The 25,240-nt window shown below is 61.2% G+C and overlaps 1 protein-coding gene across 1 annotated transcript in view; it reads left to right on the top strand.

The window, feature by feature from the left end:
* The window catches only part of PTPRN2 (protein tyrosine phosphatase receptor type N2), a 768,343-nt gene extending 757,526 nt beyond the window's left edge, over nt 1-10,817 (top strand). Inside the window, 2 exon segments of the mRNA XM_030297386.1 lie at nt 7,549-7,622; nt 9,250-10,817. Of these exon segments, the coding sequence (XP_030153246.1) occupies nt 7,549-7,622; nt 9,250-9,321 (146 nt within the window). The 3' untranslated portion in view covers nt 9,322-10,817.
* Nucleotides 10,818-25,240: the final 14,423 nt, after the last annotated feature.

The raw sequence follows: 25,240 nt of genomic DNA, 5'->3' as shown, positions 1-25,240 counted from the left end.
GGTTGTGGTCCCCGGGCCTGGGGAGCAGGGGAGCGGGGAAGGGTCTGTTCGGGGCCTGGAAGGGCAGGGTCACTGACTAGGAAGTGACAGGATTGGCTGGAGGAGAGGGGAGGAGGTGTGCGGGAGGGCTGAGCCCACCCTCGCCGCGGGCATGCACGTGGCCACAGACAAGGCCACCGAGAATGGCGTGTGTCGAGGGGAACGTGTCTGTCTTATGTTTGAAGCATGAAAACGTGAAGAGCTGGCAGAAAATGAATTTCACCGACAGCGTGGCCTCAGCGTGACTTCACGGGGCAAACGCCTCATCTCCAGCTTCGTGACAATCTCAGGCTGAAAGACGCGTCTGGAACGGGGTGGCGGGGGCCTCGCGTGGGCTGCACCGCGGTTGGACAAGTCGCCTCCATCGGGCGGCGTGTGCGTGTTCCCCCCTCATCGGCTCCCTGCCGTGCGGCGCGCTCCTGCCCCAGCCGGCACCGGGCACATGGGGTGGCACGGGGTCGGAGGCCGTGCACAGAGCTGCAGCCCAGGCAGGCGGGGGCCCCGTCCGGTCACAGGTCTCGGGGCTGCGACCCCATCCGCACACACCATAGGCCAGGCTAATCCAAGGGGAGAACATGTGGTGTCAGGCCTTTGGCGGGAGCGGGTGCCGTCTGGCCGGGGCAGCGGTGCAGGGGCTGGGCCTCTGTCACTCTCAGAGTCCCACGGTCACCCGGACTGAGTCGGACAGAACACGCTGTGCTGAGTGTTGCCGGTGGAACAGACCCCTCGCGGTCCCCTTTCCATGAGGCCCAGGGGAGTCCACGGAAGAGGGTCCCGATGCTTCGCCGTCAGCGGGAGCCCAGCCAGGCCTCGGGCTCCAGGGCAGGGCCTGCCGCGTGGCCGACTCTCTGAGCAGAGATCGCCCTGAGGGCTGAGCGGCGGCTGCCAGGCCCACTTGTGAGCCGCGGAGGGCCAGTCGCCCTAAAGGACTCGTTCCTCCGTTCGGGGGCGGCCTGGCTGGCCTCTGTGTCCCAACCTCACAGGAGGTCAGGAGGACCCGCTTGGAGCCGCGGACTCAGGAACACGGGCCCACGGCGATTCTGGTGCCTCGGCGGGGCGGGGGCTGGGGGTCCCGCTGCCGTCCTAGGACCCACCCCCGCGCAGTCACCACACGGGCCTTTCTCTGGGCTGCGTGGGACCTCGTCCAGGGGGCTCCCGCGTCCCTCGCTGCCTCTGCATCTCCTTCCTGCCCTGAGCCCATGGTACCTGCTCCTGGGGCGGGTGGGAGAGGCAGCGGGACCTGGCAGGGCAGGGTCTCCGGGGTCCCCGGGGCGCTGGGCCGTCCCCCCACCTGTCCCTGTTCACGCCTAACGACCAGCGCGCTCACCTCCACCCGGGTGCCCGGCCCGCGTGCCCCACTGGGAGCCCCACGACCTCCGGCGGTAACAAAGGGTGGGGGCCTTGCAGTGACCTTGCACGCTGACCGAGCCCAGGTTCTGTCTGACTTACAGTTTTTATAAAAATGTGGAAGGATCTCAGTTTCTCCTGAAAAATGACTCGGAATTTGCTTTTTAAAAAACACGAGAAAGGGGTGCCTGGGTGGCTCAGTCGGTTGGGCGTCTGACTTAGGCTCAGGTCATAATCTCTCAGTTTGTGGGTTCGAGCCCCGCATGGGGCTCTGTGCTGACAGCTCGGAGCCTGGAGCCCGCTTCGGATTCTGGGTCTCCCTCTCTCTCTGCCCCTACCCGGCTTGTGCTCGCTCGCTCTCTCTCTCTTTCTCAAACACACAACTAAACAGAAATAAAAGAACATGAAAAATATTCGGGGGGTGGGTTCTGGCATGCTTGATTCTCAAGTGATGAGGATGCAGATTCGTCCCCTGTGATCTGGCAATTCCCCTCCAAGGTCAGCAGAAATCCTCCCCGATTTTCCCCGCCCCCCTCACCGCCTCACCCCCCCCACATTACCCCCCACCCCACCCCCCCACCCCTCCTCACCTGCCACCCCCACCCCGGCCCCCCACCCCCGCCTCACCCCCAACCCCCACTCCACCCCACCTCACCCCCACCCCCCACCCTGGCCCCCCCACCCCCCACCCTGGCCCCCCCACCCCCGCCTCACCCCCACCCCCCACCCTGGCCGCCCCACCCCTGCCTCACCACCACGCCACACCCCGGCACCCCACCCCCGCCTCACCCCCCACCCCTATGTCACCCCTCCTCACCTGCCACCCACACCCCGGCCCCCCACCCCCGCCTCACCCCCACCCCCCACCCCGGCCCCCCATCCCCACCTCACCCCCACCCCCCACCCTGGCCCCCCCACCCCCGCCTCACACCCACCCCCCACCCCGGCCCCCCACCCCCGCCTCACACCCAACCCACACCCCACCCCCGCCTCACCCCCCACCCCTATGTCACCCCCCCACACCACCTCACCCCCACCCCCCACCCCGGCCCCCACCCCCGCCTCACCCCCACCCTGGCCACCCCACCCCCGCCTCACCCCCAACCCCCACCCCGGCCCCCCACCCCCCCCTCACCCCCAACCCCCACTCCACCCCCGCCTCACCTCCCACCCCTATGTCACCCCCCCACCCCTCCTCACCTGCCACCCACACCCCGGCCCCCCACCCGCGCCTCACCCCCACCCCCCACCCTGGCCCCCCCACCCCCGCCTCACACCCAATCCCCACCCCGGCCCCCCACCCCACCTCACCAGGAGCCCTGCTCTCCCAGGGCAGCATGTCACCACTTGGCTCCTTTGCTCAGATCCCCCTGGAGTGGAAGCAAGACCACTTCCTCGTGCAAAGTAACAGTTTTTCCCCCTTGCACACTTGACACACATTGTCTCTTTTACCTGGAAGAAAACACACCGGACCCCGGCAGGTTGCAAGCCTTCTGGGTAAAAACTCTGTAGCAAAACTGATTCACGTGTATTCGGCCTCACTAGGTAGCAGGGGGCAGAAAGCCGTGTCTGCACACAGCACGGCCCGCGCCCAGGCGTGTGCACCTGACGCTGGCACAAGTGGGCGGGCCACACGACCCCCTGGACCAGGGAGCAAACGCCAGGGGAGAGCAAAGCACCCCGCCACGAACTTGGTTTCCTTTAACCTCAGGTTGATTCCTTCCCTGCAAAAATCAGTTTCCATACTTCAATAAAATGGTTAATGGTTAATGCCTTTTACCTAGAGCTAGAAAACCTTTCCTGTCTTAAAAATGGAGTTAGCTGAAGGGCGCCTGGGTGGCTCAGTCGGTAAAGCGTCCGACTTCAGCTCAGGTCATGATCTCACGATCTCACGGTTCGAGCCCCACGTCGGGCTCTGCGCCGACAGCTCGGAGCCCGGAGCTGCTTCGGATTCTGTGTCTCCCCCTCTCTCTGCCCCTCCCCGGCTCACACTCTGTCTCTATCAAAAAATGAATAAACATTAAAAAAAATTTTTAAATACTTTTAAAAATGGATTTAGCTGATATGTAAACTTGGAAACCAGTGGACCCTGAGTGAACTGGAGACTGGCAGAGATCAGTATTTACTGGACGGTGCCCTGGGGGAGTCAGTGGACCAAGCAGGGCCGCAGGGAAGACGGTCCGGACAGGGAGTGGGGGATGGCCCTGGGTCCCGGGGTGGGCGGGGGGGGGGGAGGGGTGCACCTGCAGAGCCGCCTTGAATGGGGTCTTCAGGGAGCACTCCGGCGTTGGGGTCACGATGCTTTCAGACAGAAAACACTGGAAACCAGTCTGCATCCCTGCCGGTCTTGTCTTGGGTACTCGATTCTTTTTGTAGCTTATGATTCTTTGACCAATTTTAGGCTTTTGGACGTGAGCACCACACCCAATAGTCTGTTCCCCTAGAATGTAACATGTTGTCGGCAAAATGAAATTTTTAAACAGAGGGTCCCCTTTTCAATGCACTAGAGGGAGCTTCCCTGATTTGGGAGGATTTAAATAAATCTCTTGGCCTTCAGTAAAGCCTTTCATAAAGCAGCGAAGGACCCACACACCCTCTCCACGCTCTGACCCTCACGGATCTGTTTATAAATGCAGATTCTGTGTTCCGTGCACCGCGAGGCCCCACTGCACGTGGGAGCCACCGGACAGGGTGTGGCGGCTGCTCCCCCCGCGTCCCCTTGTGTCTGCACTGCTCAGGACGGACCACGGACGTGAGTTCTGCAAGCTTCTCCCTTTGCTCACGTTGCCAACAACTAATGGTCTTATCCTAACAAGCGAGGGGACGTCCGCATCACCCAGCCGGCTTTACTTAGTAAATCCGTCGCTTGCCTGAATTTCGTCCTGGACGTTTCTTAAGCATCGGTTTGATTTCCTCACTGTCCAACTCTGGCTCCAGGAAAAGTGGGCTCCTGAGCCAGTCCCTGGCCGGTTCCTCATCTCGAACCCCCCCGGGGACAGCCATGTTCTCTCACGTTCTCTCACGAACAGTGGTCCAGAGGGCGTCACGATGTAATAGAACCAGAGAGTTTATTCGTACATCCGTCCAAGGATCCTGCAGGCTCGCGGCAGCCACCCAGGAGGGAGGGCCGCTCGTGCGACCAGAGGCAGCGCCGGGCCACGTCGCGTGTCCCCAGCCCGTGCCGGCGGCTTCCAGGCAGGGACGGCCTCCATACGGCCTCAGAATGAAACAGCTGTTGAAAGAGGTTTTCCAACCAGCCTGAAGGACTAAAAGAAAGTGCCCTCAAAAGACACTTTTTATCTAAGTCTGGATCCTACACGAAGCCCTGGGATTTCATTTCGGAAGGACCTGCCCCCCGCACCGGATGCTTCTGAAATCCAGGACCCGTGGTCAGAAGGCGAGCGGTCGCAGAAGGTAGGGGCCCTGCGCGAGCCTGGAGGCCAGCGTGGGATATCGCCGAGCAGAAGCACTTCCCTCCCGGGAGCGCCCGGGATCTGCGAAGCACCATTCACGCGCGTCTGGAGTGCCGTGGCTGCTGTGAATTACGACGTGGCCGGGCCCCGCAGGGCACCCCCCCCCCCCAGCGCTCTGTGCCAGCCTGAGACCCCACCCACACCGGCAGGGAGCCCCGGACTGGGGAAGGGGAACGCAGCGAGTGCCCGGGCCGTGGCCGCACCTGTGGGACCCGTCCCGGCACAGCCCTGAGCACCGGGCTCTGCTGCTGACCCGCCCGGCCGGAGAACGGAAGTGCCACGCGTGGGGCGGGACACATTCGTCTCCCCCTCACTCGCCCTCCGCGTCGGGTTTAACCTTCTGAGGGCCAGCTTGTTTCTTGAAGAAGCCAGTTTCTGTGCACGGCTGTCCCTGTGACTCGCGAGCGGGCCCTGAGGGCAGGGCGCTCCAGTGGGGAGGCGACGAGAGGCAGCGGCTCCTGGAGCCGCGGCGACCGGGAGCCACCACACACCGTGGCCGTGGCCGGGCCCCCCCCCCCACTTCCTCTCTCGTCCTTCCCCCCTTTCGGTAGCAGGGCAGACTCCTCCTTTGTTTCAGAGGGTCTCAGACTCACGGATTCCCTTTAAACCAAGACTGTTTATTGTGGCCTCGTCGGCTTCCAAAAACTCTAACCCTCAAGGCCAGCTGACCGGCACGCCCAGAACTTGACCTGTCTTGTCCTTGAGTGGGTTTCTCAGCGGACCCGACTGCCGAGCTCCCTGGGGGACGTCTGGCTGGTCCAGAAGGGGAATTTCTTCCCCTTCATAAAGGCCCTGATTTAAGACATGGGGGAACTCACAGTGTCCCAATAGGACGGTCCTTACCCGGCAGCTCGGTTCCCGTAAGGCGGCCGCATTGACTAGGAGCTCCCGATGCGCCCAGCACTGTCCCTACAGCCCTAGCATGATGGGGCACCTGGGTGGCTCAGTCCGATAAGCATCCGACTTCAGCTCAGGTCGTGATCTCACGGTTCATGGGTTCGAGTCCCGAGTCGGGTCCTGTGCTGACAGCTTGGAGCCTGAGGCCTGCTTCGGATTCTGTGTCTCCCTCGCTCTCTGCCCTTCCCCACTCTCTCTCTCTCTCTCTCTCTCTCTCAAAAGTAAATAAACATTAAAAACAGAGAGAGAGAGAAAGAGAGAGAGAGAGACGTGAACATTCCTGTCGTGTCTGCTCAAGGACGGGGAAGGGGAGACTGGGGTCATGGATATGGCCGGCCTCAGTGCCGGCCGAGCGGTGCCCCCAGCCCCCGGGCTCCTGGTCTGGGGGACATACGGCCAGGTTGTCCGTACTTCCTGCTGCTCCCCTCTGTGCAGCTACGTTTGCTTTGGACGTGTTTCCTCCCAGCCCCTCCCCTGCCCATCTTTCTCCCTCGATGCCCATCGCACCCGCTGTCCGTAAGCCACAGAACCACAGGACTTGAAACGTTCTAACAATCTTAGAAGCTTTCAGACTCGTTCTCCTGGCTCTGTGCCTCAGGGGACTGATGTGCACACTTGGGGGGTGCAGACAGAGAAGGGCCTGGAGACGCGGGGCCTCTCGGCCCATCCGCCTGATGCCATCTGGCTGCCGACGGTCGTGGCCACCTGCTCCGTGCGACCGGGCATGAGCTGCTGCGTGGCGGGGGCCCTGGTGACGAGGTGCTGCTGGCAACATCGCACCTGCTTGGGGTTCGGCGCGTGGGTCCGAGGCCACCTGGGAGGTGACGGCTGCTCCCCCGCCCACGGTTTGCATTTGTGTAAAATGCTTCTTAAACCGTAAGAAGCTTGCGGGCCTGAGAGCCGGCACTGTTCTCTATCTCCTAGAAGTAGAAAAACAAGAATACATGTTGAATTAACAATTAACAATAATGTCGGGCGCCTGGGTGGCTCAGTCAGTTGAGCGTCCGACGTCGGCTCAGGTCATGATCTTTCGGTTCATGAGTTCGAGCCCCGCGTCGGGCTCTGTGCTGACAGCTCGGAGCCTGGAGCTGCTTCGGATTCTGTGTCTCCCTCTCTCTCTGCCCCTCCCCTGTTCATGCTCTGTCTCTCTCTCTCAAAAATAAATAAACATCAAACAACAACAACAACAATAAGGTCAAAATTTCAAACTCCAATGGTATTATTTCTGTGAAGCCCGGATCACCTGGCCCGAGACGGATGCTGTCTGTGGGGAGGGGCCTCTCTGCGAAAGTCCGGCCAGTGAATACCGCCAGGGCCGTCTCTGCCTTTTCTCACCGTTTGGAACCCTCGCTGGGAGCTCCACATTTAAAAGCCAATATTCAGATGGATGGGATCTATTAGTCTAATCTTTCGTTACGTGAAATAAAAAAGATCCTACGCAATTGAAATTAAAGCCTATATACTTTCTATTTCTAAAACGTTCTTTAAAATGCCACACACAAAAATCACATTTTAGTTTCTAATAGTGATGTGGCTGTTGCAAGTATCTTTCTGGGCTTCTGACAGCAATTTTTTAGCCCGGCTTTCTTGAATCGATGCTAATGAAAACCGCCTTGCCTTATTCTTCTCTGAGCACCGAAATCGCAGCTGTCTGCCAGGCCTGCTGAGGAATGAGTGTAATCATTTTCAATTGGCCTCTGAGCCCGAAGGGCCTGATGCAGGAGAGTGACCGCGGAGCGCGGCTCATCTCGTGTCTGGACTCGGCCCGATTTGTGTTCGTTGTTTCTTGCAGGCGCTAAGGAGATCGATATCGCCGCGACCCTGGAGCACTTGAGGGACCAGAGACCGGGCATGGTCCAGACAAAGGTACTGTGGGCCAGCCCTCGGGCGCCTTTCCGCGGTTGTTTCCGAGCGAGGGCAGAGGGGAAGGGGACTGGACCTCTCCCAGGCAGGTCCCAGGCGGGACAGGGGCCCCTCCCAGGAGGGTCCGTCGGGGTCCCAGCAACCGCCCGAATCTCAACAGAAAACGATGCAGGCAGACCTCCAGTGTTTGGAGCCCCCCATGCACCAGATGCAGGGGAAGGGGAGAACATCACATTTTTATGAAAAGATGTCAATGATAAACCCCAGCACCCTTGCAGGAGAATGTTCTAGATTCACTAAACATTCTGCCAGACTCCCCTGCTTCCGGCCCTCAGAACCACGGCTCTGTTGTGTGGCCGTCAAATGTCCCCCGGGTGCGCTGGGGTCCTCCAGCGCCTCAGCGTGGCTGATTTGCATACTTACTGAAAAGGCCACGTCTGCAGCAAAAGGCAGAAAGACAGGGCTGCTCCCGAGCTGGAAGTGCGGTGAAGACGACGGTCCGTTCCGTTGGCGCTCGGAGACACCCGTGTCCAGCAGCAGCAGGAGCTCCCACGCCTGTTCCGTGAGAGCACTGAAGTCGCCAAGTACAGAATCTCCTCTTTGCCAAGGTCGTCCTCACTCTCAGAGGCTACGAGCCTCCACCAAAGACCCAAAGTCCGTAAAAGATGCCCTTGCAAAACTGCTTCTTTGCACCCAAGAGGACTTGAAGTTGTCAACGGCACTCATGAAATGGAGGTGGCCCAAGGCCCAGAGGAGTGTGCTCTGTGCCTTGGGGTGACGGTTCCGGGACTGCAGGGAGTTTCCCCTGCCTCCTGGGGTCCCGCTGTTTCCCCCAGAAAGTGCCAGAAGTCCCCAAGCCCCTGTTCTGTCTGAATGTGACTGTGGAAATCAAACGTGACACAAGGTCTGAGCTGGGTGGGGGAGAGGCCCTCGGTGGGGGAGAGGCTCTAAATCCCAAGCGCTCTGGGGAGAACCGAGAAGCCACGCGGCCGTAAGACTAGGCTGAACACATTGTGAGCTGGAGGATTTCTTAAAATACCTCAACAGGGCCACCTGGCTGGTTCTTCATGGCCAAAGTCAACCCCGAGCACTGAGGCAAATGTAGCTTAATTCTCCTACAGAACCACAGACCTATCCTACACGGAACCAGAAGCCTCGTAAAGACTCCCAAACTGCCCCGGCCGTGCCCCCCGCCCCCCAGCGGCACCTGCCCCAGCCGGGGACCTCCACCCAGGTGCCAGCACCATGCACGCTCGGCCCCCGTCCCTCCGTGGCCCCCGGGAATGTGACGAGACCCTCATATGATCAGCGTGAAGAGACCTTATCAGTCACAGCACACTTTGTTTTCCTAGGGGTTTTTTTATCTGAAATTCTGAAATTATTTCAGAGCTGCAGAACACTTGCAGAAATAGAAATTCCCGTGTGCCCTCACTCGGCTCCCCCTGCCAGCACCTTCCGTAAGCAGCGTGCGGCGATCGAGGCCGGGAAGCCGAAGCCGGCCTCGGGATCCCGCACACCTCTCCTTTCTGTGCACATATGCGACCTTTCTGCGGAATAACACCAGAGCTAAGGGCTGGAGTCCAGAGGAGAGCGGCCCCACTCACGGCTTCCCCCGCTTTTGTCCTTCCAGGGCCAGTTCGAGTTTGCGCTGACGGCCGTGGCGGAGGAGGTCAACGCCATCCTCAGGGCCCTCCCGCAGTGAGCCGCGGGGCGGGGGGGCCCCGGGCCGGGAGGCGCCCGCACCCGGAATGACACAACTGCCTGGTCGGTGCAGTTTACCGGTTAAAATGCGCATTTTCGTTCAACCAAATCACAGTAAGGAGAGATCGGTGGAATCACGCGATTACAGGGGGCAATCACTTTATCCGGTTTCACTTTCCTGAAAGAAAACCCTTTTCCTTGAAGCACACATTCACATTCTTAATTGCAAACAGCGTCGTCCTAACGATGCAGCAGGCTTCGCGCTCCGCACGGCCTCTGAGGGCTGGCTCGTGACCTGTGAGTCTGGAGGGCGGCCGGCTCTGCAGGGAGGGGGCCCAGACGACGCGGGCAGGGCACCGGGCACGGCAGACACACGTGGCATTTGTCTCTGAGACGCTCCTCACCCAGAGGAGCCACCGGCTTCTTCGGGAGTCAGAGCAACAGTTACTAACATTCAGCAGCTTTGGGGCAAATCATAAGAAAATCGTCACCGCATCTCGGTTCTGTTCCCACCCGGGCTGCTTGACCCCCCCCCCCACTCCAAGGTCCACGGCCCATCTCTACCACCCACCCCCAGGGGCCGGCAGGGGCCTCCAGGGGCAACCGCTTTCCCGCCTGGGGAGCCACACTTTTAACTTCAAAATACGGATTCACACGTCGCAACAGCAGGTGCAGCTAAAGAGCACTCTCCCCCGGGACAGCCGGAGTCTGGGAACAGTCTGGCAGGTCCCAAGCTCCCGGTCCCCGAGGAGCGCTCTAGCCCCCCAGCAGGCACCTGTTCCCCCCTCTCAGGGGATGTCCCGGGCCCTGCCGGCATCCGGAGAGCACCCGAGCACCCGTTCCTAGAAGGACTTGCGGGGAGACGGGCATTTCAATCTGCGTGAGCTCGTAGCAGCAGGGAGCAAAGTGGCAGTGCTGGCCGCAGGCCCCCCGGTCGTCAGCCCCCCCCCCCCAGTCGCCTAGGTCGGACCCTCGTGTGACACACACGGGCGTCCAGAGGCGATCTGGGCTTGCCGGAATAGCACTTGACCGTGAGGTGTGCCGCCGCCCACCCCCGGAAACAGGGCTCATCTCGCTGAACTCGGAACGATGGAATCCAGGAAGGGGCGCAGACAGCTCCACACTGTTGGGCTCCATCTAGGACTCGGTGTGAGCGCATCCCCGGGCCCCCCCACGCCCTGCTTCATGCACACCGCCCTTCCCGTCCCAATGGACACTGCATCCCAGAAACGGTCGCGCTGGGAGAGCGGCCTCTGGCTGGGGAGGAAGACGCCAACACCGTTGTGTCTGTAAGTGGCCCCGTCCTGTCGTCCACCGCAGTAGATCCGTGATGTGTTTGCCTGTCCGGAATCCCAATACTGAATAGAAACCAATTTATCTGAATATAGGAAGCATATACCTACTTGTAATTTCTAATTCTTATGTTTCAAGAGAAATCCTCCAGTGCGAGATATATAAATATATTTAACGGTGTCAGATTAAACTTTTGATTTCACATTTGAATGGTCTTTATTTGGGGAGGAGGGAGCCACCTCCCTCGCTCCGGCTCCGGACGTGAGGGCACGCAGGTTGCCGAGAGCAGGCGGGGGCCCTTCCCAGAATTCCACACCAGGTTTGCAGGGCCCGACGTGCACCAAAGAGCAGAACATCTGGGAGGGTTCCCTCACAGTGAGGGGCGAGGCGGGCAGGGTGCAGTGAGGGGCGAGGGAAGGCCCCACCTTCCAGGAGGCTCTGAATTCACCCACCGGGATGCCCACCCCTCCCCCAGTGGCCTCCTGAGACCGTGTCTGGGGTGGTCCTAACGTCACTTGTCAACACTGGGGGCTTCACCGCCAAGTGATTCGGGATGCGTTTTTATGAAATGGTCGCTTGAGACCACGGGTTTTGTTTTTGTTTTTTTTTTATGAAAACTGTTAGAGGTAATCTCACAGAAAACGAAAGTGCCACCTTCCGCATGGAATTCTAGAACCTGATTAAATTCGGGAAACACACAACGGCTCGTAACAGCGACACAGTAAATCTCTGTGTGTTGGAACTCTGTCCATCGTGCTCCCTTGGAAATACACACGCGTGTGCTCACACACACGCCTTCTGGTAAAGTCCTGGGAATGTGAGGGTTCTGGGGTTCCAGCCCGGCCCCTCCTGCCACGCTCCACGCTGCCCCAGCCCCGCCCTCACCCCCCCCCCCTTCCCAGGGCCAGCTTGCAACCGCCCTTACTCGGACCCACTTAGCCCCGACCCCAGGTGGCTGGGACGGGTCAGCGCTGAGACACTTTTGCATCCTCCTCCGAAGCCCCCGGGGTCACGGAGACCGGCACAGCCCTGTCCACTGACACCGAGCCCGCCTGCCACCGTGCCTGTCCTCGGCCGAGGCCCCGGAGCCCCGAGCACAGCGCCCGGGCGTCGGGGCAGGGGTATCGGCCTCCCGTGTCCCAGGTGGACGCGCGGGTCCCAGTGCTGCGCCCCAAACCAGGCCCGCCTGCACCAGCTGGGGCCCAAGGTTTGGGTGGTGCGAACAGGGCCCACCGAGGAGGCTGTGTTTTTCCCAGACCGTTCCCTCCATACTTGTAAAGGGCTGGTTAGCGTGCCCTCCGCTCTGTCAGCCGGCTCGCTCACTCTCCCTCTGCTGTTGCCTCCGTGGAGAAATGACCGCGATATTATCCGTGGTCTGTGCTGTGTGCTTTATTAACCGAGTAGAACGCTAATAAAACCTTCCTAATTAGTGGAATAGGCATTAATTCAAAGATGCTTATTGGAATAGAAAATGCGAATTTGATTATACCTCTGTTCCTAAACCGTGGCCGGTTTCCTCCTATTCAGGGTATGTGTTCAGGAACCGGCCTCAGCTGCTTCTTAGACGACAAGGGCTGAATGGCGCTTGCTGTTTACAGCGGCTGCAGGTGGGAAAGAGTGTCCTTGTCTTTCTGGACCAGGGGTCAGCGTCTCCCAGCCTGGTGCTCTGGCCGGGGCAGGGACGAGTGGCCCAGTGCCCCGGGCTGGGCGGGGGCAGACAAGGGCAGCAGAGTGTGCAGCGCGGCCCAGGTGCTTCCCCACACAGCCACCCACAGGCACCATCCCCACTCGGGGAGAACCTGCTCGCGTCCAGCCGCGGTAGGTTTGGGGAACAGCCGGGTACAGTGGGCTGGGCTGGGCCGCGGACGCCGCAGGGCTCAGCAGATCTGTGGAGACACTCCGCCGCGTGGAAGCTTCCAGAATCCGTCCTGCACCTGCTCCAGGGACGCTGAGGGCTCCCGGGGTTGCTTCTGGCTCTGAAAGCAGCCCGGGTCTCGGGCAGGAGGGGGTGGGCTCTCAGGATAAAGGCGACAGAAGGCAGGAAGGAGCACCCAGCTCTGCTAGCCCATCTGAAATGTCTCAAGGCCCTCACCTCCCTCTTCCCGCTCTCCACCCTGCTCTCGCTGTCTCTCAGTCTCTCTGTCTCTTCTCTCTCCTGGGGCGTCTTCTTTGAAGGAACAACTTACACGTGTGTTCTGGTTTGGATTTTTTAAAAGGTAGACCCACGAGTGCGGGGCTGTCCTGCTGTTTTAGGACCGCGTGCTCCCTGTGGGGTGGGGGCCGTCGAAGGGGTCGAGACGATGCAGACTGTGCCCGTGGCCCGCGTGGCAGGTGCCGCGGGCCTGGCTGACCCCCCGTAGGGCACTGGACCCCGAGGCTGGCTCACGCCAGGCCCCCCAGGAGCCAGAGCCCCCTCCGCGGCTGACCACATCCCATCAGGAGTCCAAGTGGGTGCGGAGGCCCAACTGGGGCCGCTCTGGGGGGCTGTCTGTGGGGCTGGGGCCTCGGTGAAAACAGCCATGCTGCCCTCCCTCACGTGCCCGCAGTGGTGGCCTGAGAGCCACAAGCTGCCACCATCTGCGTCACACCTGACCCAGGCGCCACAACAAACACACGTGTGGTACTACATGTGGTCATGCACGCACACACACACCCCCGTATGCTCACAGGTGCACGGGGGGCAGGACTTCCTGGGATGACAAATATCCAGAATCTAGAGACCGATCGATCCCTTTGCTTTAAAATCCATCTGAAGCAGGTGACACTGAGCACCACCCAGGGATGCCTCTCCAGGGGCTCCAGTCCCAAAGCCTCCCCGAGGATCCGGGGCCGTCCGCCCGCCCGGCCATGGGGTTTTCCTGAGAGGGGTCCTGCCCCTCGGGTGCCGACCGTCCCCACGGCCAATGGCACCCAGCCCGAGACCCGGCCGAAGGTCAGGCCCACTCCCCCGTCTGCAGAGGGACACCGGTGAGCGCCCTGCTCCTGTGGAGCCCGAGGCTAGAGAGACAGAGCCTGTGGCCCCACAAGGCCCAGCCGTCCCCTTGCAAACAGCCCAGCTCCCGGTTCAGATCTGAACCACCCTCTCGTGTCTCTGCCATGTCCTGACACAATTATAATCACGGTACAGGAATGACTTGATTGATCAGGTCTCTGGAAACAGCTCTCCCTTCCTTGGGCACTGTTTGGTCGGCCCCCAGCCCCCAAACCGGCTTCTTGGTGAACGCGGCCACGATCCTGAGGCTTGCTTTCCTTGCCCTCCTGTGCACCACACCAGGGCACACGGCCATCGCCGTCCACTTGTGGGGGGCCCCGGGGCAAGGCCACAGCCTCTGTGTCCTCCCCGCAGCCCGTCTCCACATCCAGGTTGGGGCAGGGGAGCGGCTGAGCGGCACCTTCCCGCAGCGTCCACGGGGGCCCAGCCACACCCCCGGCCCCGCATTCAGCCCGTGATGCTCACCCTCTCTGCCTCAGCTTCCCCGTCTGTAAAATGGGCTCCACACTCGACTTTGGGGAGAGAACCACACAGAGGCCCGGGTTGTGTGGATGCCAGCCCCACCGTACCCAGCCGTTTCTCATCCAGCGTCGTGGCTGACGGCCCCGCGCTCTGCGGAAGGACCCTGTCAACGACACTTGGGATCCACCCAGGTTCTGAGCAAGTTAAGAAATCCACCAAAGGGGGCAGGACGCCTGGGTGGCTCAGCTGGTTAGGCGCCAACTTCCGCTCCGGTCAGGATCTCACTGTTCGTCAGCTGTTCCAGACCCACGTGGGGCTCCGCGCTGACGGCTCAGAGCCGGCTTCAGATTCTGTGTCTCCCTCTCTCTCTCTCTGCCCCTCCCCTGCTCACACTGTCTCTCAAAAATAAAATAAACATAAAAAAATTGAAGAAGAAGAAGAAAAGAAATCAATCAAAGGCAAAGGCGGGAGCCAAAATTTGGCCTTGAAGGAGGATGGGGCTCGGGCGGGATACTGAGCTCCAGGGGCCCCGCCCACCACTCCGTACCCCGCCCGCCGCACCGCGAAGACCCCGCCCACCACTCCGTAAGGCCCCGCCTACCGCCCCCCCCCCGGCCGGCCACGCCCACCACACCTCCGGCCACGCCCACCAGGCCTCCGGCCACGCCCACCGGACCTCCCGCCTCGCCCCGGTCGCGCGGTCCTCCGTGACCCTCCGCCCGCCTCGACTTGGGTTTATCGAGTCCGCAGACTGCTCACTCCTGCCTCCGTGTGCCTCACACGTTCTCCTTTCCTCTCCCCTTTTCTTCTCCAATCGGAAAGGTCGGACCCTGAGCAGTCAGCCCGCCGGGCTCGCCGATAAAACCCGGCGCGGAGCTCTGGCCGCCCCCCGCCCCCACCCCAGCAGGCTCCCCAGGCTCGGGGCGCCCACCCGGCACCGCCCGTGACCGCCCGGGTGGAGCACCGCGGAGCGTGCGCTGTCGGGGCCAGGGGGCTCCCTCACGGACGGGGACGGGGACGCCCCCGCGGGCTGTGGTCGTTTCCCGGAGGAACCCGAAGAGAGCAACGGGGTTCACCCAGAGGCAGGGGCTGCCGACGGGGCGGCTCCGCCCCGCAGGGGCCGGAGAGGCGGGCGCGCACCCTCTGCCCTGCGTGCTCGACCCCGACACCGGGACCGGCCGGGGGCGGGGTCGGCGGGGGGTGGGGGGTGTGAGCAGTCAAGGCCACCTTTCCACGAAGGCCCTGAGGACGGGGCTCCACACCCACCGCACCCCGCATAGACCCACACCCCCCACATGCCACACACCCCCACGTACACACCCCGCGTAGACCCACACACCCCACGCACACACCCACGCGCGCACACAGACACCCCCACACGCACCCCGCACAGACCCACACACACCCCACACCCGGCACCCACATCCCATACACCCCCACACAGACACACACCCCACACAGGGCACGCGTGATGGCACCGTCGTCCCTGCCAGGCGGGTCACCTCAGCCAGCGGGGCCCAGCAGCTCTGGTGCCGCCCCAGTCTTGCCTTGGAGGCCCCCACGGCGGCTGACACCTCGCTCCACGGTGTCCCTGTAACTACGTCTCCTAGGTTCAAAGGTGCGTTATTATCGGAAAACACGATCACGGAGAAACCATGAAAGTCTCAAGAGCACTGAGCGAGGAACCAGGTTGTTTTGATAAACCCCCAAATTCCGAGATCAGGATCACGCGGGACGCGGTGGAAGGCACGGGAGACCTGACCCCTCCGTGGCTCCGGGGGTTCAGCAACCAGGTCTGGGGTGTGGGACGGGAGGGGACGCAGGGTGCCGGGAGCCTGTTCTGCAGGCTGCCAGAGGGGCCGAGACCCCCCACCCCCACCCCAGGGGCTCCCAGGACCAGGGAGGGGGGAGGAGGGGGGGAGGACACAGCGGGGCAGCAGACAAGGAGGGTGCCTGTGCGCATCCGCGCGTCTGTGTGTGCGTGCACGTGTGCGCACGGGTGCGTGCATGTGAGAGGGCAGCAGGAGAGGCGGGGCGGAGAGGTCCCCTCCCAGGCCCCGGGGCGGGCAGGGCGGGAGGGTGGAGGTGCCGGCTCTTTCCCTGACCGGCGTGGGAACACCGCCTCACAGAGCAGTGAGGGGCGGAGGAGGTGGGCTTGGCCCCGGCGCTCTGTACCCCCAGACGGTGCTCAGAGCGAGCCCGGCCTCGGTGCTAGCTGTGCCCGGAGAGGACTTGCCCATCGTGTTCCAAGTCTCAGGACCCCCCCCCCCCCCCCCCCACCGAGGAGGAGGCGTCTGAGGCCAGGGCACTTGGGGCATCAGGATCTCTCTGCTCACGGCAGCTGCTAACCCTGCAGCGTCCTGCATGGGGCCCACAAGGCCAGGGCTGGATTTCAGGCCCAAGTTGTCCCCTCAGCCAGAGGCCCTTGTGCAGTGTACGACACGTACAGCTGGACTCAAGTGGGAAGAACAGAGGCTGCCGGGCCTGAATATGAAGCCGAACAGCCCTGAATAGGCACGAGGATGTGGCCGGGCGGTGCGGGCACCAAGACTCACCATCTGCCCCAGCTTGGGGCCACTGGGGGGCCCTGTCCAGCTGTAAGGCCATGGGGAGGTTTGGGCTCAAGGCCTACTGGGTCAGGGTCTCCTTGGGGGGTGGGGGGCGGGAATCTGGGTTAACAGGCCCCCCGGGGGAGCATGGGGGTCCGCGACTCCGGGGGACCCTTAACCTAGGGCTCCACGAGCAGCGCGGCCAGGAGGCTGTCCGGGCACAAGTCCTCCGCTCCGCTCCGCTCCTTCTCTGACGCCTGCCCTGTGTTCCTCTTTGTGAAGCGCTTCAGATCCCGTCTTGCGACAAGATTAAAGGCAGAAATAACTGCTTTGAAGCACCAACCACGTCCACGGAGAACGTGGGCTCCAGGGACCATGTGACTCCCAGCGCCTGCTCCACCGTCCAAATGTGACTTCCTCACCCAGACTTTGCATCCGGTCCCGTCCCCAAACCCAAACCCCTAGGGGCCGATAACCAGCTGGTAGGCGTCGGACGGGTGTGGTCTGAGTCCCGGTCGCACGGCCCGCGGGGTCCCCTCCTCCGCAAGGCCTCCTGGACTGCGAACTCCCCCCCACAAGCCACTCGCGTGCTCAGGGCCCCAAACGTCCGGAGGCCCTCCCCCCACCTTCCCCTTTCCGCAGGCTCACAGACGCTCCCACCACCCCCCCACCAGAGCCCAGCCCCCCACAAGTTCAAGCTGCCGCCTCTGGCCCGGGCTGTCGTGCACGTCTTTCTCTGCTCCCCAGTCAGCAGCCAGGGCGGCCCCATTAAACCCTGTCACCTGTGCCCCACCCCTTCTTTCCCAAACAAGCTCACCCCTGCAGCGGAGGTGGGCAAGGCGGATCCGGCCTGCTGTGGGGGAGCCGCGGCGCCCAGAGCTGGAACTGGAGGGGACCGGGTGGGGCGTGCACAACTGGGGTGCGTGCTAGGTGCCTGTGGGGGAGGGGGGCCCGGGGAGGTGGGGCTGGAGCCTTGCAGGGGGCGCCCAGCAAAGGGTGCGAGGGCCTGAGTGAACTTGTACCTGAGTCCCGCACACTCCCCACGCTCCCCCCCTGCTGTGGGCCCCAGAACTACAGGGAAGCAAGGCCTCACCCCTGACCGTCCCTGCAGCCCCCGCCTCTGTGCCCTGACCGGACAGCAATGTGACTCAGACGCGAGGGTGGCCTGTCTCCCTCCGACATGGGTCACTTGAAGGACTTTACACAGATCCTTCTAAATTGGCACTGGTCACCATTAGACACACACACACACACACACACACACAAATCGTTGCTCTGTAAATACAACTAACAAAATTATATGCATTTTTAAATCTTAATTTTGTTCTTGAGAAACGGCACAAAGATGTGATTTCTGTTTCCTCACGTTGAGACACAGGTTCTCCGGACCTGCGGACGTCTGTGGCCACGCTGGGGACTGCCTCTCACACACTAGGCTCATAAGCACCTTCGTTAGGACGAGGCGGGCTCGTCCCTCGTGGGGAGTAAACGCCCGGGACCTCGCTGGAGCCGCCCTCCCCTCCCCTCCCCTTCCCTCCTCCTCCCCCTCTCCCCCACCAAGCACCATGGTCAGCATCCCCCGCTGTGTGACAAACACCCCAGGCTCGGTGGCTTCAGGCAACCACCTTTCCGCTCTCATGATTCCGCGCTGGCTGGACTCGACCACGGGCGTAACGTGGGGTCCGTCGCGGGGCCGCGGCCATACGGAGGCGAGGCCGGGACACGCGGGACGGGCTCGGCCTCCTGTCCAGTGCTGGCCCGGGGACGGCGGGCCCGCGGGGACCCTGGCTGCGTGTCTCTGAGCCTCTCCCCTGCCCCACTAGCCTGAGCGGCTGCGCCCGCACATCGGGCTCGGGCAGACGGCCTTCCTAAAGGAGAGAAGAAAAGCCGGCCCGTTCCCAGCAGTCCGGACCGGGCGGCCGAGCGTCCGTCCTGCCGCGTTCTGCCGGCCGGAGCCGAGGGCCGCGGACGCAGGCCCGTCTCCCCGCACCTGTGCCTCCTCGGGGAGGGACCACGGGCTCACTGCGCAGGGCAGCCGGCAGGAGCCTCAGCAGAGGACGTGCGTGGGCCCCGGCTGGCGTGCGGGTGGCCCTCTGTGTGACCGGCCCCCCCCCGCCCCGGACTTGACGCCCGGGAAGGCCAGCTCACGGTCGTGTGGACCCCGGGCCCGCTGCCCTCCTGCGAGGAAGAGTCCAGGGACGTGTCTGCAGCCGGCGGGCAGCTGACGCGAGGAGAAAAGCAGAGAAGCAGGTGCGAGGTCACAGCGAGACGCCCCGGGGCCGGCACGTGGGGGGCAGCCACCACCGGGAGCCCCTGGGCTGGTTTGGGAGCGGGCGGGGGTGTCATCCGCTGGAGACCAGGCGCCCCCGCCCTCTGCCTCCCGCCGCGGGTCCTGGGCTGTGAGGCGATGGGAACTTCGCTTCGCCCCCGCCGACCCGACCACGGCACTCGGGGACACAGCAAGGACACTGCCTCTCAGTCTCGGGCTGGCCTGGCTCTGCCCTCCCAGGCCCCCCCCCCCACCCCGGGCACCTACCCTTCCTGCCTGATACCCCCACTTAGCATCAGGCCTGCCCCAGCCCGGATCCCGAGTCCTCCCGGGAGGCCCCTCCCCACAGGGGACAGTGAGGACGCCCGCCCCAAGCCCCAGCTCAACGGAGCCCGCTGTGGGGCCGCCCGTGCTGCTCTCGGCCTGCCTTCCGGGGTTTACGTCGCAGGCCTGGGCCCGGCCCCCTCTGGTCCGTGCGGCTGTCGGGAGTCCCAGGACCCGGATCCTCGAACGCCGCGATCGGAGCCCCTCAGAAGTGCTGCTGGGACGACCACTCAGGCCCACCCCTGCCACCCCCGGCGGGCGCCCAGGACACAGCACGGGCCTTCCAGGGGCAGCACCAAAGCTCGCGTGCCCGAAACTCAGCGGCCCCTCCTGGCGGTCCCTTTATGTAGAGCTTGAGTGATGCTGATGGTTCCCTCTCCGTCTCTCTGTCTGTCCGTCCCTCCTGTCTCTCTGTGGATCTCTGTCTCTGTCTCTCTGTAGATGTCTGTCTCTGTATCTCTGCCTATGTCTGTCTCTCTGTCTCTGTATCTGTCTCTGTCTCTGCATCTCTGCTTGTGTCTGTCTCACGGTATCTCTGTCTCTCTGTCTCTATCTCTGCCTGTCTCTGTCTCTGCTTCTGTATCTTTATCTCTGTCTCTCTTTCTGTCTCTGACTATATGTCTTTGTCTCTCTCTGTTTGTCTCTCTATCTCTGTCTCTCTTTAACTCTCTCTCTCTGTGTCTCTTTGCCTGTTTCTGTCTCTGTCTCTGTCTCTCCCTGTCTCCCTATCTCTGTCTCTGTCTCTCTTTAAGTGTCCCTCCTTGTCTCTGTCCCTCTGTCTCTGTCTCTCTGTCTTTCTTTGTCTCTGTCTCTCTCTTTACCTCTGTCTCCCACACACACGTTCCTTGTTTTCCCCTAGGAAGTTACAGCCCATCTCGTGCCTTCGGGACCCCCAGCCTCCGCCCTGTGGGGCGCCCCAGCCCTGAAAGGCCCGGAGACGCAGTGACTCCCACACGGGGAGGTGGTCTGTCCAGCAGGGTCACTCGGGAGCAAGTTCTCTTGTTATGTGGAAGCGGGAGGGTGAACTTTCGGGTTGGGAGGGAAAGCTGCCTTGCGTAAGCGCTCGATTTAGAACCGTTTGCTGAAATTAAGCCTTTGTTCACCGGACGTTTTTAGACTGAGTAATTTTCAACTCCTGCCAGATGATAAGTAATCTGTTTTATTAGGAAAAATAAAACTTGTCATATTTGTGCAGGGGTTAAGTCAGACTTCTCCGCCGTGTCACCGGCTCTGCTGTGTGTGGACGCAGCCTCCGCGCCCCCTGGACCCACCCGGGCCCCTCACAGCCCGTGGAGGCGCCTGCAGGGGTGGGCCGTGAGGGGCCCGGGCTCTACCCCCGAGCACACAGCCGCCGTGTGCGACAGCCCCGGGCCAGGCAGCCGTGTGGACGACAGCCCCGACTTCAGCCCCGAGTCGGGTGGGGGAGGAGCTCGGAGCCAACAGCCGTGAGCGCTCACCCGCCCTCTGCTCGTCACGCGCAAGTTCGCTGGACCCTCGCGACTGTCCCCCAGGGCAGGTGTGGTTATTACCGACCCGCTACCGAGCAGGACACTGAGGCACAGAGGGATGGGCCTGGCCGAGATCACACGGCCATTTGCTGGGGACAGGTGTCCGGGCCACCCGCCCCAAACACCTGCCCACTCCCAGGCGGCCCGACAGGAAGCGCCGGACGAAAGGTAAGTCCCGGGACCGGAAGGGCACGTGGGGCCCCGACCCGGGAGTGAGGTGGGATGAGACCTCCCAGAGGAGGTTACGGCCCGGCCCGGGACGCCGCGCTCTGCCGCCCCCGAAGCAGAGGTCGCCGTGGAAGGCCACCAGGGTCACCGCCTGCCCGAACGCACAAGCCGGACGCGGCCGGGCCCGGGCAGACGTGCCTCGCGGCCTCAACCAACAAGAGGCCAGCAGAACGTCCCTGGTGCGTCAGCCCGGGGGAGCTGTCTGGGCACGGGGACCCCTGCCTGCCCCCTCCCTCCGCCTCCGCCTCCGCCCGCCTGGGAGCCCCCGTAGGGCGCCGCGCCGGCCGGGCCCTCGCCGTCTCTCACTACCGGGCGCCTCCAGGTGAGCCCGGGCCCGGCCTCCAGGATTCTAGCCGGCGCTGGACGTCGCGGAAGGACACGCTGTCCCCACGGCGCCCCCCCCCCCCCCCCCGCAAGGGACCGTGCAGCCACCACGCTATCACGATCGTTGTGCGGTCTGGCACGTGTGGCGGGTTCGTTCGGAGCTATTGAGCCTGCACGTCCACGGCCGGGGTCGCACCTTCCGGGGACAGGAGTCCCAGAGGAAGAGGAGAGGGAGAACGGGGCGAGAATACTCGAACAAGTAACACTCAAAAAAGTCCCGAGTTTAACGAAAGACCTGATTGTATGGTTTGAAGAAACCGACAAGCCCCGAACAGAAAAAATACGAAGAGAAACGTGGCTCGGTGTGTAACAAACTGCCAGAAAATCTCGACCACATCTAGTGAAAAGAACCCGCTGTATAGAGGGACACAACAACCCCGCACTGCTCCTCTGCCGTGGCCCTGGCCGACCTGGTGGGAGACCCAGGGGAGCTCGCTCGCCTCTAGGGCCAGGCCTGGGACAGCTTACAGGGCCTCTGACACTTTCTAGAAGCCAGAGGCCAGTCACGGCCCAGCCAAACTCCAGGCCGGGCAGGAGGACTCGCTAGTCCCGCGTGGTGAGCTCAGCTGAGGAACGGAGACTCCTCTCTCCCCGCCTCTTGTGATCTGACCTTGGTGCTTCAGGAAAGCGCCCATCTAGACAGTTTCTTGCCATTTACTTTTTCTTTTCCTCTTTGAAAATTAAAAACTTGATAGTTGCTGAGAAACCGAAGAATAAAGTTAATGATATATTTATACAAAACAAAGTTAAGCCATAAATCGGAAAGTGCAACCAGAGATATTAAGGAACCAGCACCCTTCACCTCGCAAGCCCCTGAAGGGTTCAGACTTCCCCCTCAGAACCGCCACGCCTTTCGCCCCACAAACCCTGCAATCAAACATCCTTCGTTTTCACCAGCGGGGCTCCAAATCACTTCTAGAGATCTTAATCTGTGAGATTGTATTCTGTTTTGTCTAATTGCTATTTCAGCAGTACTGTTTTCTATTCTACTGCTAAAGGTTTTTGCAAGCCGGCATGGGAATCTCAACACCATTGACGACTCTTCGTGCAAAATTCATTCTAAATTTCAAATAACACTTCCTACCTGGGAATAAGGCACCATCTACATTTTTAAAATTTTTTCTCAAATTATTTAAACTAAATAAATTCAAATTCAAGCTATTTAAACTAACACAGAAACACAAAACACACAGTTTGTCCGTTTCTCTAACCCCCACCCCCTGCCTCTTACAACCACCAATCTGTTCTCTGTATCTGTGAGCTCGGTTTTTGCGGGACGGTTTTGATTCCACGTGTAGGAGAGATCACACAGTATTTGTTTCTCTGACATATTTCACTGAGCGTAATGCCCTCAAGGTCTCTCCATGTTGTAAATGGCAAGATTCCATTCTTTATAGGGCTAATAGATCGTCTTGTATATATCCTCATCCATCAGTGGACACTGAGGTCGTTTCCATATCTCGGCTGCTGTGAATAATGGGGCAGTGAACATGGCCGTGCAGATATCTCTTCAAGATACTGCTTTCAAAAAAAATTTAATGTTTATTTTTGAGAGAGAGCGAGAGCAAGAACGCAAGTGGGGGAGGAGCTGAGAGAGAGGGAGACACAGAATCCGAAGCAGGCTCCAGGCTCCGAGCTGTCAGCACAGAGCCTGATGCGAGGCTCGAACCCACGAACCGTGAGATCATGACCTGAGCCGAAGTCGGACGCTTAACCGACTGAGCCACCCAGGCGCCCCTCTCACGGGTTTTTCTACAGGGCCTTCAGAGTCCTCTCCATAGGGCATCATGGCATCTGGAAATAGTGACAGTCTTGCCCTGCCTTTCCATTTCAGTTCCCTTCTCTTTCTTGCCCAATTGTTCCAGAAGGACCTCCAGTTGACTAGAAGTGGTGAGTCTGGGCATCTCGGCCTTGTTTCCGATCCTAGAGGACAGCTTCCAGCTTCTCACCGTCGAAGACGATGCTAGCTGTGGGGTGTCATATACAGCCTTTATTAGGGTGAGCTATGTTCCCTCCATACCTGCTTCCTTGAGACTTCTTTCACAAATGGATGTTGAATTTTATCAGATGCTTTTTCTGCATCTGCAGGTGTTCTCGTGATTTTTATCCTTCACCTGGTCAACGCGGTGAATCCCGTTGGTGGCTACGTGGCTGTCGAACTATCCTTGCATCCCTGGAATAAACCCCGCTCGGCCGCAGTGAGTGGTCGTGTTGACTGTTGAATCTGGTTTGCTAATCTCTTGTTGAGGATTTTTGCCTCTGTGTTCAGAAGGATGTAGCCCCGGAAGCACCGTCTGCGTTTTAATTCTTTGGAAACGCATACTCCATGAACGGTAGACGTAAGAGCTCGCAATTACCCAAAATGCCCGTTTAACCAAAGACGCCCACTCCCCAACCATCTCACTCAGTGGGAGCTACTGTTGCAAAGGGATCGATCCCCCGGAAGGCTCAGGGATGTGCCTCCAGCAACGACGGCACAGTGGTGGTTTAGGACATGCCTCTAATCCCCCAACAATCCTATGCAGGGTCAGCCCCTTCTCGAGTCATGGCTCGGCAGCAAACCACATCAGTTAACAAATGGACGAAATACGTGGAATCTCTGATCATCTGTAAGGCACCGGACCGATGTGAGGGCTGTTAATAATGAGAACAAACGTGCCGCTCTTCCTGTAGGTCAGCCCTGAACGCACGGCGATCCACGCGCCAATTTTCCAGAGCAGGACGAAGGTGTGGCGGCTTGAAATGGAACGCGAGGTGTAGCGTTGCCGGGTGCCCTCCAGTCACCTCAGCAAACAGCCGGCCTCCACGTGGCTTACAAAAGACGGACCCCAGGAGATGGGAGAAGTGGAAGAGTGGCTTCCCCGGCGGGAACGTCCGTCTATCACTGTCTACACCACTTCCCACATCCTGATCCTGAGGGTCAGCGTGCGGAGCGATTGCGCTCGAGCTGGCTCTGCTGCTGTCACCTTCTTGTCACCTTCAAGTGACAGTCTGCTGGAGGGACGCGCCAGGAGCAGCCCCGCAGAGCACTGGACGCAGGGCAGGGCGCCCGGTGCAGAGGTGAGTCGGGGAGGGGGAGGAAATGGGGATGAGCCAGCAGGGGGGAGGCAGCAAATGGGGCTGAGAGAAAGCAGAAGTCTGCGGTTGCAGAGCAGGGCTCGGTGGAGACCCTCCCAGAGCCGCGTCGGGACAGGAGAGGCAGGTGGCCCATATCTGTTGATGGAAAAGGATGATGAGGGAGAGACTGTTAGCTCTGGGAGATGTTTCCCAGGCCGTGTATGCCCACCCCTCCCTCTGCAACATGCGTGTGCACGCACATACACACACGCACACATGCACACGACTGTATACACATGGTGCACCTACCCGTGTACACACACCCACACATGCACACACACCTGTGCACAGATGAAAACGTCAGGACCCAAAGGGGCTACGTGACTTTCCTAGGTGACATCTGGGAAAGGGGAGAAAATGTCACCCAGACATGTACTAGAATCCCGCCTACCTGAGCTACACTCACGCTACACGCCTTGACCGAGGGCTTGTCACTTGGCCTCAGACCCCATTTCCCAAAGGGCAGCTCACTGGGTAGAGCGCTGGTCAGCCCGGGCCTCACTCAGACAGAGGGGGCTCTGCAGTGAGTCTCCAAGCGAACCCTGCGCGCAAGCAGCCAGTGCCAGGGGCCCGTCGGAACTACCACGCCTCCCGGACACCAGCCCGCCTGGCTCGCTGACCCCAGACCGCACCCCCCCCCCCCCCCCCCCCCCCCCCCCCCCCGGGTTCAGCAGGCACCATGCCGGCCACCAAACACACAAGGAGGCCCGTCTGGGACTGCGTGGTGCTCGCCGGGGCTCCTGGCGCCCCCAGTTCACTCCCACTTTATGGATGAGAACATTGACCTTTTCCCG

Source organism: Lynx canadensis, chromosome A2 (genome assembly GCF_007474595.2).
Source record: "Lynx canadensis isolate LIC74 chromosome A2, mLynCan4.pri.v2, whole genome shotgun sequence".
In the NCBI taxonomy this organism is placed as follows: Eukaryota; Metazoa; Chordata; class Mammalia; order Carnivora; family Felidae; genus Lynx; species Lynx canadensis.
This window is presented reverse-complemented; position numbering and strand designations above follow the sequence as displayed.